The following is a 16,001-nucleotide window of genomic DNA, read 5'->3' as shown; positions in this document are numbered from 1 at the left end:
TTTCATAAGTTGAGCCTTTCGTATCTCGAGGTACTACTGTGCATTTATATATAATAATATATATATATATATATATATATATATATATATATATATATATATATATATATATATATATATATATATATATATATATAATGTATATATATATATATGTGTGTATATATATATATATATATATATATATATAATATATATATATATATATATATATATATATATATATATATATATATATATATATATATATATAAACATACATACAGTAGTGCCTCAGGATACAAAATTAATCCGTTCCAAAGCGGCCTTCGTAACCTGATTTTTTCGTATCTCAAATTACGTTTTACATGTAAATTACCTAATTCGTTCCAAGCCCTACAAAATACACCACAGTAAATTTTATAATAAAGCTAAATTGACCAATAAACAATGAAATACAACAATTTGGACCATTCAATACATAACATAACCTTTATTGTGGTACGTAAATGTAAATAAAGTGTATTAGTGTACATGGTACAAGAAATACTGTACGTACATGTGGTAAAATGTGGAACCTTATCTTTCGAGTGAGGCGATCTCAGAAAGTGGCGACAGAGAAGGAGGGCAAATGACAGAAAACATGAACACTCAACTTTACGAAACATATTAAAAAATGCCAGAAAACATTAACTCTAAACTTTATGAAACACATTAACAAATGGCAGAAAACATTAACACTTAACTTTACAAAAAACTTAACATTAAATTTTTTTTTTTTTTTTTGCCTTTTTCTGATTCCAACATTTTTGTTTACTTTTTTTATACTTTACGTTTTTTTTATAAAATTTATATTTCTTCACCACATTCAACTTTCTGGTTTTTTGTATCACTTGGATCTTCCTGTTTGCTTACTACTACTAAAGGGCTCTTTAAAAAATAACTGTCCAAGGAAGATTGCTTCTGCCTGCTTTTCACAATGTTCCTGAAACGACTCAGGCAAACGTCATCGAATTGCACAAGCATACGACCTGTGTAAGCCTTTTCAGGGTGTCTTTTCTACAAATGATTACACTATGAAAAGCAGCTAGAGCATCCTTAATTTCTGCCATTGTCCCAGGGTCGTCGTCCTCCTCCTCGCTGCTGCTAGAGAACTCTTCTTGAACGACGTTATGTTGCATGGACTCAACTCTTCAGGTCATCTGTCGTAAGCTCCTCTTGATGCTCCTCAAGAAGGTCACTGATGTCGTCCTCATCGACAACCAGCCCCATGGACTTGCCGAGTGCAACGATCTCTTAAAGATATGGTTGCGAAACAAGTTTCAGAATCGTCAACTGTTTCTGAATCTACATCAGCTTTGCCCAAGTTGAATCCCTAGAAGTCTCAGGCGGATACGCCATCAGGCCAGAGTTTCCTCCACAAAGAAGCTTGATCGATGAGTCGGATGCATATCATAATATCGAAATGCTCCTTCCAGAATTCATGCAAGGTGAGGAGAGGTTTGTGGTATCGGTGATGTTGAAATATCTCTAGAAAAGATGTTTTGTATACAGCTTCTTTTTTAGAGTATATTAACAACTTTCATCCTAATATCAATTTTACAATGGAAGTAGAGAACGATGATTGTTAATCTTATTTAGATTTGAAAATTACCAGAACTAACTCTGATTTCTCCACGTCGGTCTATAGAAAACATACTTTTACTGGACTGACTAACAATTATTATAGTTTGTGTCAACAATCTTTTAAACTTAATACTATTCACACTTTGGTTAATAGAGCACTGAAATACTCTTTGTCTTGGCAACTATTCCACATGGAAATGACGTTTTTGTTAGGTTTCTTCAAATCTAATTCGTTTCCACTCGAAATTGTTCAAAAAACCATGAACAAAATACTTACGAATTTTTTACAGCCACCAATACCTAATTTTAATGTTCCTAAAAGACTATTTTATGTCACAATCCCCTATATATCTGACTTGAAATTTACATCCAGCCTTAAACGAATCACTGAACATGAGATACCATGCCTTAAAGTTAAACTCATATCAAGCAATCCCTTCACAATTGGTTCCTTTTTTAACTATAAAGATCGCCTTCAGCCTTTTATGCGATCCAACGTTATATATAAAATTACATGCCCTGGATGTCCGGGCTCTTACGTTGGATCAACTCGAAGGCTGTTAAGGGTCAGATATTACTCTCACTTGGGCTTCATCTTTCGCACTGGTCAGAGAATAAAACAACCTGAATTTTCCAACATCAGAAATCATGCATTTAATTGCAAAATTGAAGTACAAAAAGAACAGTTTTCCATAATAGACCATGTCAAACATCCTGACCATTTAACTACCCTTGAGTCTTTATATATCAAGAGGCTTGTTCCCTCTCTTAACATTAACGTCCTCAGCAACTCTGTACCTGGCATAGTTAAAGTCGTTACTTTTAACTTGTCTTAGTTCATTCCATCTTCTCTCCTCACAATGAACGGTTGGTGTTTAAACAGTCTCTTTTAACCTGTTTTTTTTTTTACTTTACTCTTTTATGTAACTTTAAGACTATTTTTGATATACGTGATTTCCTGTTTTTTACACTTTTATTGTTTTTTTTATTTATAAATGTGTCTATCTTTCACAGACTGATGATCTACAGAGAATTTCATGTGCGAAACATTTCTTGAAATAAATTTATCAGTTTTAATCGTTGTATTATGGACATCCCCTGGAGGTTTTATATATATATATATATATATATATATATATATATATATATATATATCTATATATAATATATATATATGCAGGAAGGTTGGGGCATCTGGAACGCCGTAGATTTAAAATGAATAGGATGGAGAAAAGCCAGCGTAACATCATACATGTATTTTCCAAATTTTCGAGACTTTGGGTCTCATCATCAGGGCTGTAAAACATACAAAATATACAAATTAAAAAACTCAGTATTAATATTAATATTAATAAAAATGGAAGTACATAAAAGTTAAATGTAATAATTTAAAAAATGAACTAAAAAAATGAACTAAAAAATTTATATATATATATATAAAAAAATTAAAAAGTGAAGAATGCTTAAAAGTTAGTACCTATCTCTATGGAGTTAAAAAACTGAGTGACGTTGTCTGGTTTGGAAAGAAGAACGTCAACTATGCTATATATTGAACTGTGGAAGAAGTCTGACCATTTAATGGGGGCACAAGCTGTTTGATTGTTAATGACTCCAAAACAGAGAGAGAATAGTCATTGGGCGCTTGGGTGACAATACGAAAATCCTTATATGAAAATGATGTTTTATATTTATTACAATGTTCTCGTATGTTAGAAAATTCTTTCGTTTTCAAAGTACATCCCGTACGGTGACTGACTCCGAGATGAGAGTCGATTCTGACTTTGAGCAGTCTCTTGGTGGCTCCCACGTATTTCCCGATCTTACATTTCGGGCAAGTAAAGCAATATACCACCAAAGACCGCATCAAAGCCGGAAGTTTATCTTTGTGGGAGAACAAAGAACCCAGAGTTTTAGGATTTTTTGCTATCAACTTAAGATTCACAGCCGGAAAAGTTTCCTGAATGACTTTTTGTATTTGCACCTTAAATGTGTTGGACTGAATGAAAGGTATCGATGCATATATTAATAATTTAGGCACGTTCGGTACAAGTTGACGTGGCTGAAATTTATCATTTAAAAAGTTATTGACATATTTCAAGAATAAGGCTGGAGGATACGAATTATTTTTAAAAAACTGAAGTAAAAATTGTATTTCACTATGGAAGTTATGCCAGCTGGAAGACAACGTATAAGCACGATGCAATAGCGTGGAAAAACTATTTAATTTAAATGTTATGGAACAACTGCTATAAAAGTTAGTACCTTGACCTGTGAACGTCGTTTTTCTAAAGACGCTCGTATTAAAACCATGTTCTGTCCTAGTAATTAAAACATCTAAAAAAGCAAGTTGGTTGTCGTGTTCATGTTCGATTGAGAAATTTATATTAGGATGTAGGCCATTGATATATTCCAAGAAAGCTTCAGCTGCTTCTCGGGACCTAAATAGAGCAATAGTGTCATCCACATATCGCTTATAAAAGAGAGGGCGATATGATAAGGGACAACCATCCAGCATTTGTTCCTCAAAAGAGCACATAAAGGCGTTAGCCATAACTGGGCCAAGTGGCGACCCCATTGAAACACCATCGACTTGTTTAAAAACTTTCTTGTTAAAAATAAAGTGAGTGTCCTGCACTGCAATTTCAAGAAGTTTCTTAAAATTATCCTTATTAAAACCATGATATAAAATATTTTCCTCATAAAAGATCTTATCTAAAATAATGTCAACCGTCGCCTGCAACGGTATGTTCGTAAAAAGAGATGCATCACTGACTGTCCTGATTTCGTCCCCGTCCACTTGGACGGTGGTTCGATCCCATGGGGGGACGAAATTATTATCAATTCAAAAATTCCCCTTCGGTACATATATGAAAATATATCATTTGGGAGGTAAAGTGAATTTAGATATTAAAGGACATTTGTAGCTTGAATTGATATATATATATCTATCTATATATATATATATATATATATATATATATATATATATATATATATATATATATATATATACACATACAGGCAGTCCCCAGTTATTGACAGGGGTTCCATTCTCAGCAGGGTACTGATAAGCGAAATCTGCCATTAACCAAATCTTGGCAATTTATGGCGCTATGGTGCCAAGTTAATGGTGCCTCTGTTAGGTATGTATGTTATGGCGCCATAACTCTATTATCGGCACCATAAAACCGGATCGCCATTAACCGAGACCACCAATAACCAGGACTGCTTGCATACAGGCAGCCCCTGGTTAACAGCGGCATTGGTTAACGGCTATTTGGTTTTACGGCGCTTGTCTAGCAATGCTGTTAAATAGAATTTTTGCGTTGAACTCTGTTTAGCAGTGCCGATCTCTAGTTAACAGCAGTGCTGATCTCTGGTTAATGGCGCCGATATCCCATTAACGGCACTGTTAAGCGGTTTTTAGTGCTGTTATCGCCAATTTTCGGTTAGCGGTGATTTTCAGTCAGTGGCATCAGCCAGGAAGAGAACAGAACCTCTCCTCCCTCTCCCCTCCTCTAAGTATTCCATATACTAACGAGTGTTTTCCATGAAGATAAGAGATATGTTAAATGTTCATTTATTCATTTCATTAGTCATTTATATTTCTCATTGTTTTCTGTATATAAAACTGTGTTTATTCTACATGAACCTTGCATAAAGCTTTAATGAATTATAAAGTTAAGACGTGATTGACTAAGTAAATGGTTCGGTAAATCTGATTAAAAGTAGAAGAGCAAATCAATGAGACATGTCATACAAATAATATCCTCTCAATATATCTATTTCTGATTCAAGAACGAATAAACAAATTAATATGAAATACTGTGCATAATATTCTCCTCTTATTAACATATCTTTATGACAAATATTAAAAACCTTTTAAAATAAATGAAATAACATCATGCATAAAGCATAATTCTAAAATTAGCACTTTGTAATAAATAACTCATAATACAAGAAAGAAATAAATCCTGAACTTACTCCATTGATCAGGGCATGAACCCTTGTCGGTCGGGAGTTGCTTATTATCAATGTTGGTGGCGCACCAAGGGCGCTTTCCCTCCTCTTCAACGCATCCATATTGCATCTGGCCGTCATGTGAAAAGGGTTGGCATTTGGAGCCATTCACTGAGTATAGTTTATATTCAACTGTGACAAAAATGTAAAATTTAATGTCATGGGTAGCGACTGATTCTGTATGCATCATGCAAATAAATATATTACATTAAAATATTAGTGCATGCATAGCAAAGTTATATGATGATCCTGATGACTACATGTCATTTTATACACACAAAGATAGACACACACACACACACACACACACACACACACACACACACACACACACACACACACACACACATATATATATATATATATATATATATATATATATATATATATATATGTAATATATATATATATATATATATATATATACATATATATATGTATATATAAATGGATAATACGGTATATATAATATATAATATATATATATATATATATATAGATATAAGATATATAATATATAATATATATATATATATATAGTATATACATATATATATATATATATATATATATATATATATATATATATATATATATAGTATATATAATATATATTATATATAATATATTATAGTATATATATATATATATATATATATAGAATATATATAAACTTATAATATAGATATATATATATATAATATATCTATATATTATATATATAATATATATATATATATTCATTATAATAAATTAAATACGACTGGTAAATATATTCTGTTACAACAGAATTCCATCTAAAAAAAGGAGCCCATAAAAAATGCCAAAATATAAAGAGAAAATACTATATTTCAGAGACTGCTGTCTCTCTCTTCAGGCAGATGAATGAGAAAAGTTACAGAAAAGGTGGTATTTATACCAAGAGATCCATCCACAGTTAAGCCAATTTAGGTCACTCCAACTGACAATCCTTCTTTAATTTTCTTGAGCATTGGTCAAAGGAAAACTTTACTAATAACATCTGAATCCCAGGCACCCTTTGAGATGTTCATTACCTGTCTCTGTTTAAACAAGGCCGATTCTATCATCTGACTCTTGTACCGACAGTTGCTGCAATAAATTATAGGTGACAAATTCCAGTTTATTCTGTGGTTATGTTTATTTATATGGTTGAAAATAGCCGAGTTCTGTTGTCCATACCTAACTGACCGTTTATGTTGTATTAATCTCTGGGGAAGTGATTTTCCTCTAAAACCAATGTAAGATTGGTCACAGTCCAGGCATGGGATTTCATAAATTCCTGTGTCCTAGGGGGATATCTTTTGTTGGACGTTATTTGGGAAAGTAAATGCAAAAGGGTTAGATTTTCTGAGAGTCTGGGTCACCGTCTTAATCCTGTCCAGATGTGGATTTTTTATAATATGGCTGGGTGTCTCTTTGGTCTTGTCTTGAGGGGGTCGGTAGAAAATTACGTTTGCTTTGCGAATTGCTTTCTCAATTGTATGGTCAGGATACCTTAAAGACAAAAGCTGCTTATGAATTAGTTCAAATTATTTTTCCAGGAAATCTGGGGAACAAATTTGTAAGGCTCTTATGAATAGGTTGCTGACTACGCCTATATTGATAGGAATGTCGTGATAGACAAAGTAGTGAATGTATGAAAGTGAGAGCGTTGGTTTTCTGTGTATGGTAAATTTGTATTCTGTCGTATCTCTAATCATTAAAACATTAAGAAAAAGAATTTTGTTGTCTGTTTCCTATTCAACTTTAAATTTGATGCTGGGCACTAATACATTTAATTTTGAAAGGAATTCATTGAAATTGCCCCATCTATTACCCCAAAAAGTTAGAATATCATCTATGTATCTCATCCACAGCATCTTTTTGGGTTTTATTGCATTTATTACTGTAGTTTCAAAGTATTCCATGTATAGATTGGGTAAAACAGGACTTAAAGGACTACCCATACACTACACCCGAATTGTTGCTTATAGAATTATTCTCTGAATGAAAATATGCTATTAGATACACAATTTGACTAACAATTATTTTGTCAAGCGCCAATGGGAAAGGATCTGAATAGGGGGCTAATTTTTCTCTCAGAAACTGAATTTTTTCGGAAGGTAAGATTAATAGGCCAAGACAAAAAGAGTATTGGACTAGCATTGGAAATTAAAGTCATTAATCTAAAACTACCCTACTTTTATCGCCTTCCCAAAACTCACAAAGACAATCTTCCATTCAAACCCATCATTTCATGTGCCGGAGCTTTCAATTACAAAAATTTCTAAATGGCTAGCTGGCCTCATTTCCCCTTTCTTAGGCACTTTTTCTCCCAGTCACATTAAACATTCGGAAGATTTTTGTCACAAATTCAGAGATGCACATATACCACTTCACAACATAAAGCTTTTAAGCCTTGACGAAGATTCCCTATTCACAAAAGTACTAGTACAGGACGTTTTTCAGTTTTTTATAGAAAAATTAGCCATCTATTCATATCGTTTCCCATTGGCACTTGACAAAATATTAAAGTTAGCCGAATTATGTGTATCTAATAACGTATTTTCATTCAGGGAATCATTCTATAAGCAACAATTCTGGTGTAGTGTATGGGTAGTCCTTTAAGGCCTGTTTTAGCCAATCTATACATGGAATACTTTGAAACTACAGTAATAAATGCAATAAAACCCAAAAACATGCTGTGGATAGGATATGTAGATGATATTCTAACATTTTGGGATAATAGATGGGGCAATTTCAATGAATTCCTTTCAAAATTAAATGCATTAGTGCCAAGCATCAAATTTAAATTTGAATGAGAAACAGACAACAAAATTCCTTTTCTTGATGTTTTAATAATTAGAGACACGACAGAATACAAATTTACCATGTACAGAAAACCAATGTTCTCACTTTCATACATTCACTACTTTAGCTAACAACATTCCTATCGATATAGGCGTAGTCAGCAACCTATTCATAAGAGCCTTACGAATTTGTTCCCCAGATTTCCTGGAAAAAGAATTTGAACCTATTCGTAAGCAGCTTTCATCTTTAAGGTATCCTGACCATATAATTGAGAAAGCAGTTCACAAAGCAAACATAATTTTCCACCAACCCCCTCAAGGCAAGACCAGAGAGACACCCAACAATAAAATAAAAATTCCACACCTGGACTGGATTAAGACAGTGACCCAGACTCTCAGAAAATCTAACCGTTTTGCATTTACTTACATAAATACATTAGCCAAATCCCTGACTAATGTCCAATAGAATTTGTCACGTATAATTTATAGCAGACACTGTCAGTACAAGAGTCAGATGATAGAATCAGCCTTGATTAAACAAACTGTCGGTACAAGAGTCAGATGATAGAATCAGCCTTGATTAAACAGAGACAGATAATTAACATCTCCAAGGGTGCATGGGACTCAGATGTCAATTGATAAAGTTTTCCTTCAACCAACGCTCAAGAGGATTAAAGGATTATCAGTTGGCGAGACCTAAATTGGCTTAACTGTGAATGGATCTCTTGGAATAAATACCACCTTTTCTGTAATTTTTCTCATTCATCTACCTGAATAAAGAGACAACAGTCTCTGAAATATGGTATTTTCTCTCTATATTATGGCATTTTTATGGGCTCCTTTTATTTGACACACACACATACATACACACACACAAATATATAAATATATATATATATATATATATATATATATATATATATATATATAGATATATTATATTATATATATATTTCTTATATATTATATATATATATATATATTATATATATTCAGTCCCCGGGTTATGACGGGGGTTCCGTTCTTGAGACACGTCGTAAGCCGAAAATCGTCATAATGTGGAACATTGTAAAAAATCCTAAGAAAACCTTACTTTTAATGCTTTGGGTGCATTGAAAACTATGTAAACTGCATTCTTATAGCATTTTTCATCAAAAAAACCTTCAAAATATTGATTATTTTGCATTTTTGGTGCCATATTACATCTGCCAGATAAGTGTTGTAGGTGTCGTAACCCTGGAACATGCATCATAACCCTGGAAATAATGCCTGATGAATATAATTGAGAAGCGCCTTAACCTCAGAACGTCGTAAGCCAAAACCCGTCGTAACCCGGGGACTGCCTGTATATATAATATGCTCACACACACACACACACACACACACACACACACACACACACATATATATATATATATATATATATATATATATATATATATAAAACAAATTTTGCCAAACTCATTTCTGATACTGTCAGGAGTGATCTGTTTTTAACAGGACATATGAATGGTAAATATGATCTTTCAAAATAGCCAAAACATACTATACTACTAAAAAGCTATCATTCTTTACTTTGTCTTTTTGATGGTTCCAGGAAATTGTAGCCATTTGTCACCAACATGTCGACGTAGTCTGAAAACGGTAAAGAAATCATTATCATGTTTTGCATTTAACTATCTTATTCTTAATGCAAAATACATAATCTGAAGAATAACACAAATTACATAATCTGACGAATAACTGCATTGCTAGAAGATCAAGTTTGACATACTACATATGTGGTCAACAACATAATTACAACGCTCTAAGCTCTTTATGACCATCCACCCCATCAGAGATTGCTGAAGTCACAGACTCAGCTATCACAAAATCCTCACCTGACAGGTAATTTATCCACAACATTCAAATTGCTTATATTGTTAATATTCAGAATGGTTTTGCTTTTGTTTAGACATGTGGAAGCTCCTGTATTATCATTACAAATATACAAATGTGTATGAAAATATGAATCTTTCAACAGATACAAAAAAGCAAGACACATTGTTCTCTTTGTGACACATCAACTGCAATATTGACCTAAAAGGACATTTTCATGCAGGTGCCATGATGAGGAGGGTAAATATTCTCTATCTGGTGTTCTTGGAGACTATATTCTTTTCATGGTTCAAGCAAAACGTTTAGGTTGAATGAAGAAATGGCCCTTTTAACAAACAATAATAGTAACTAATTCCCATCATTAGTGTTGTATACCTATTGAAATTTTTCCTCTAGTCTTTTAGGTTTGTTCTTGTGAATAATTTCTTTTGAATACTAATACCAATAATGTTTAAAAAATATCCACAATTAAATATAAAAATATATTTCTATGTAAAAATAAAAAATATATAATTGTGGATATTTTTTAAACAATTTGTTTTCACGGAATTGTGAATTTCTTAACAATACCAATAATAATACGTAATAATAATAATAATAAAATAATAATAATAATAATAATAATAATAATAATAATAATAATAATAATAATAATAATTTTCTTTAGTTGGTGAGAATCTTTGTTTTATTCTCCCTGTTTCTTCTTCCTTGACTTCCTGGACCCATGTTGCATGTTTGTTGTGTGATACCGGAAAGCCCCAGGTCCCGATGAAGTCCATGGATACAGGCTCAAAAACTTCAAGGCCCTACACCCACGAATAGCAGAACAACTCCAGCATTGTATCTCAAATCACCATGCACCCAAATGGATGACCACAGGAAGAACATCTTTAGTACAAAAAGACAAGAGTAAGGGAAATATAGCCAGTAACTACAGGCCTATCACCTGCCTACCAATAATGTGGAAGTTACTAACAGGTATCATCAGTGAAAGGCTATACAATTACCTAGAGGAGACAAACACCATCCCCACCAATAGAAAGGCTGCAGAAGGAAGTGTAGGGGCACAAAAGACCAGCTCCTGATAGACAAAATGGTAATGAAGAACATTAGGAGAAGGAAAACTAACCTAAGCATGGCATGGATAGACTATAAGAAAGCCTTCGACATGATACCACACACATGGCTAATAGAATGCCTGAAAATATATGGGGCAGAGGAAAACACCATCAGCTTCCTCAAAAATACAATGCGCAACTGGAATACAATACTTACAAGCTCTGGAATAAGACTAGCAGAGGTTAATATCAGGAGAGGGATCTTCCAGGACGACTCACTGTCCCCACTACTCTTCGTAGTAGCCATGATTCCCATGACAAAAGTGCTACAGAAGATGGATGCCGGGTACCAACTCAAGAAAAGAGGCAACATAATCAACCATCTGATGTTCATGGACGACATCAAGCTGTATGGTAAGAGCATCAAGGAAATAGATACCCTAATCCAGACTGTAAGGATTGTATCTGGGGACATCAGGATGGAGATTGGAATAGAAAAATGCGCCTTAGTCAACATACAAAAAGGCAAAGTAACAAGAACTGAAGGGATAAAGCTAACAGATGGGAGCAACATCAAACACATAGATGAAACAGGATACAAATACCTGGGAATAATGGAAGGAGGGGATATAAAACACCAAGAGATGAAGGACACGATCAGGAAAGAATATAAGCAGAGACTCAAGGGGATACTCAAGTCAAAACTCAACGCCGGAAATATGATAAAAGCCATAAACACATGGGCAGTGCCAGTAATCAGATACAGCGCAGGAATAGTGGAATGGACGAAGGCAGAACTCCGCAGCATAGATCAGAAAACCAGGAAACATATGACAATACACAAAGCACTACACCCAAGAGCAAATACGGACAGACTATACATAACACGAAAGGAAGGAGGGAGAGGGCTACTAAGTATAGAGGACTGTGTCAACATCGAGAACAGAGCACTGGGGTAATATCTGAAAACCAGTGAAGACGAGTGGCTAAAGAGTGCATGGGAAGAAGGACTAATAAAAGTAGACGAAGACCCAGAAATATACAGACACAGGAGAATGACAGACAGAACAGAGGACTGGCACAACAAACCAATGCACGGACAATACATGAGACAGACTAAAGAACTAGCCAGCGATGACACATGGCAATGGCTACAGAGAGGAGAGCTAAAGAAGGAAACTGAAGGAATGGTAACAGCGGCACAAGATCAGGCCCTAAGAACCAGATATGTTCAAAGAACGATAGACGGAAGTAACATTTCTCCCATATGTAGGAAGTGCAATAAGAAAAATTAAACCATAAACCACATAGCAAGCGAATGCCCGGCACTTGTACAGAACCAGTACAAAAAGAGGCATGATTCAGTGGCAAAAGCCCTCCACTGGAGCCTGTGCAAGAAACATCAGCTACCTTGCAGTAATAAGTGGTACGAGCACCAACCTGAGGGAGTGATAGAAAACGATCAGGCAAAGATCCTCTGGGACTATGGTATCATAATGGATAGGGTGATACGTGCAAATAGACCAGACGTGACGTTGATTGACAAAGTCAAGAAGAAAGTGTCACTCATTAATGTCGCAATACCATGGGACACCAGAGTTGAAGAGAAAGAGAGGGAAAAAATGGATAAGTATCAAGATCTGAAAATAGAAATAAGAAGGATATGAGATATGCCAGTGGAAATCGTACCCATAATCATAGGAGCACTAGGCACAATCCCAAGATCCCTGAAAAGGAATCTAGAAAAACTAGACGCTGAAGTAGCTCCAGGACTCATGCAGAAAAGTGTGATCCTAGAAACGGCGCACATAGTAAGAAAAGTGATGGACTCCTAAGGAAGCAGGATGCAACCCAGAACCCCACACTATAAATACCACCCAGTCGAATTGGAGGACTGTGATAAGAAAAAAAAAAAAAAAAAAAAAAAAAATAATAATAATAATAGTAATAATAATAGTAATAATAATAATAATAACAATAATAACAATAATAATCCACTCATGCAGAAGAGCTTGCTCCTAGAAACAGCCCACATAGTGAGAAAAGTGATGGACTCCTAAGGAGGTAGGCTGCAACCCAGAACTCCACAATATAAATATCACAGAGTCGGATAGTATGAATGTGATAGACCAAAAAAAAAAAAAAAAAAAAAAATAAATAATAATAATAGCTTATTCTTTATAAACTATAAAGGGATTTTGACGTAGGAAAAATCTATTTCTGGGGGAAGACCTGTGTCGCCCTATGAAAAATGCCTGTTATTCATTTTTCCCAGTATAAATAGCTCTATCATATACCAGAGAAAAAAACTAACATAGTTAAGGTGAGGTTACTACCCCCAGCGCGATCACCCAAAGGGTGTCGGTATAGTATAGGGGCGATGTGTTACCACAAACCACAGGGCTTCTGCCATTTAGAAGATTCCCTTCAAAATCCCTCTCTTTGGTGGGAGCCGTCACAACGGAATCCCACTACTCGTCCCGGCTCGCCACTACTACTACTACCGAAGCGCCATCTTGCATTCCTGATTAGATCTATAAACTTGGATTAGTCAGGGTGGGAAGAAATGTTAATAGGGCTAGGGTTCATAGAGCGACACAGGTCTTCCCCCAGAAATAGATTTTTCCTACCTCAAAATCCCTTTTCTGGTGTCGACCTGTGTCGCCCTATGAAAACATACCAGAGAATGCTATACAAGTTTTTGTTAAGTGGTTAGTGTAAAAGAATTATAAATGTAAAACCAGGTTAATGACATTCAGAGTAAAGAATTATAAATAGTTTTACTATTTAATCTTAATTTACTATTTGTAAGAAATGATTTCTTAATATATTCTTAACCATAATAGTAATATTTATATAATACTTAAAATGTACATAATATGAAGTTATTGGTCTTAATTATGTGTCATACAGACCAATCAAAGCAATACACTAATACTTAATAGCCATATATACATATTGTGCAATCTTATATACTAATTCGGTAACGGGATCGACAACAAACGTTTCGCCCGGTCCGGAAAACAAGGTATGGTGGAGAGTGTGAGCGAGTCATGCAGGTAGAAGGGTCATGCAGAGGGAGATAGTTAAAGGAATAGTCTATTCAAAGGTTTCTAAGGAGAACCGTTAGTTTGTTCTTCAGGAACCACCACAGTACCAGCTACCACTGCTAAAAAATTTTTGGGGCCTGTAAATTTTTGAGATAGTGGTGCTTAACACTGTTGGGGACTTCCAACCTGTGTACTTTTTTAGGTCTTCAAACTTCATATTTTGAAAATAATTAGTTAATGTGGCAACTGCCCGGATATCATGGACATGTGGAACTGGATCTGGGTTGGCTTGTTTAATAAAATAAAGAATCTGTTGCCTAATTCTTCTTAAAGTTATCGTGCCCCCTTTTTCTCTAATAAAAAGAGAGCCCGTTGTTATTTGAGATGTTCTGGTCATAAAGGTTTTAAGTGTATGAACCAGACATAATGATTTATCTTCTAGAAGAGGAATAATTTCCCAAGGAGTCCACCTATTTTGTGGATCCTCATTTTTTGTTAAGAATTGTCTATCTGGTGAAAGTAAAACTTTCCCAGATTGAAGAAATTCCACATGCCCTGGATTTCTAGAAAGTGCTGATAATTCAGATATTCTAGCGCCCGAGGCTAGCGCTACAAAAAACCATGTTTTTCTTAATAGTGCTGAATAAGAACAATTATTGAAACCTATTTTTGTTCTATATGTCGCCCTATGATGTTAGGGCAGATTTAATTGTGGTAATAGTACTGGCAGCTAGGCCTTTCTCATGTAATGATCTAAAGAAAGAAATGGTAAGATTAGTATCCATCTCTTGTACATTTATATCATTTAAAAACATAGCTAGTTTCTTAACTGCGGAGTCATACTGTCTAATTGTAGAATCTCTCTTATCCGATTCTACAAATAGAATGTTTAATGGATATATTTTTGCTTCCTTTTGTGCCGCGAACTTCATGAAGTCCATAAAGTTAGGGCATTCAGAATTCTTGAGGAAGCTGACACAGTTTGCGTTTGTACTGTTTGTGTTAATTTCGAGGATGAAATCTTCTGAGGTTTGAGTTTCATCTCCATGATAAGTGGATACCAATTGCTCTTCGGTCAATTGGGTGCCACTAGTGCCAACTGGCCTCTGAATAATCGTAGCTTGTGAAGCACCTTCAAGAGGGGGTTCACTGGTGGAAAGAGATATATTCTTTCCCATTTGTTCCAATCTAAAGACATTGCATCGATCGTGAAGGCATTATTGTCTATATTGAGAGCTACATAGCAGGCTAGTTTGTGGTTGGACTCCGAGGCAAAGAGATCTACCTGGAGGTCCGGAATCTGATTCATAATATATTTGAATGAATTGTTGTCCAGTTACCATTCCAATTCCAATGGGGTCATTCTCAACAAAGAGTCTGCTATTACATTCCTTACTCCTGCCAGATGAGTTGCTGACAGATGCCAGTGGTTCATTTCTGCTAATAGGAATATTGCTATATTTACATGATTTACTTGTTTGATATGGATCCTCTTCTGTTTATGCAATGGACGACTGTAGAGCTGTCCGATACGATTTGAATGTGGATCTTCTTGGACGGTTGTAATTTTCTCAATGTCA

The 16,001-nt window shown here is 34.6% G+C and overlaps 1 protein-coding gene across 1 annotated transcript in view; it reads right to left on the bottom strand.

Moving 5' to 3' along the window:
• Window positions 1–16,001, bottom strand: part of LOC135219347 (uncharacterized) — a 294,091-nt gene that overhangs the window by 182,174 nt on the left and 95,916 nt on the right. The window contains exons 17-18 of the mRNA XM_064256029.1: window positions 10,011–10,070; window positions 5,590–5,757 (exon numbers count right to left, since the gene is read on the bottom strand). Coding sequence (XP_064112099.1) covers window positions 5,590–5,757; window positions 10,011–10,070 — 228 coding nt within the window. The remainder of the gene's footprint in view (window positions 1–5,589; window positions 5,758–10,010; window positions 10,071–16,001) is intronic.

Source organism: Macrobrachium nipponense, chromosome 1 (assembly GCF_015104395.2).
Source record: "Macrobrachium nipponense isolate FS-2020 chromosome 1, ASM1510439v2, whole genome shotgun sequence".
Taxonomy (NCBI): domain Eukaryota; kingdom Metazoa; phylum Arthropoda; class Malacostraca; order Decapoda; family Palaemonidae; genus Macrobrachium; species Macrobrachium nipponense.
The sequence above is the reverse complement of the archived record's forward strand: the minus strand, read 5'-3'. Positions and strand labels throughout refer to the sequence as shown.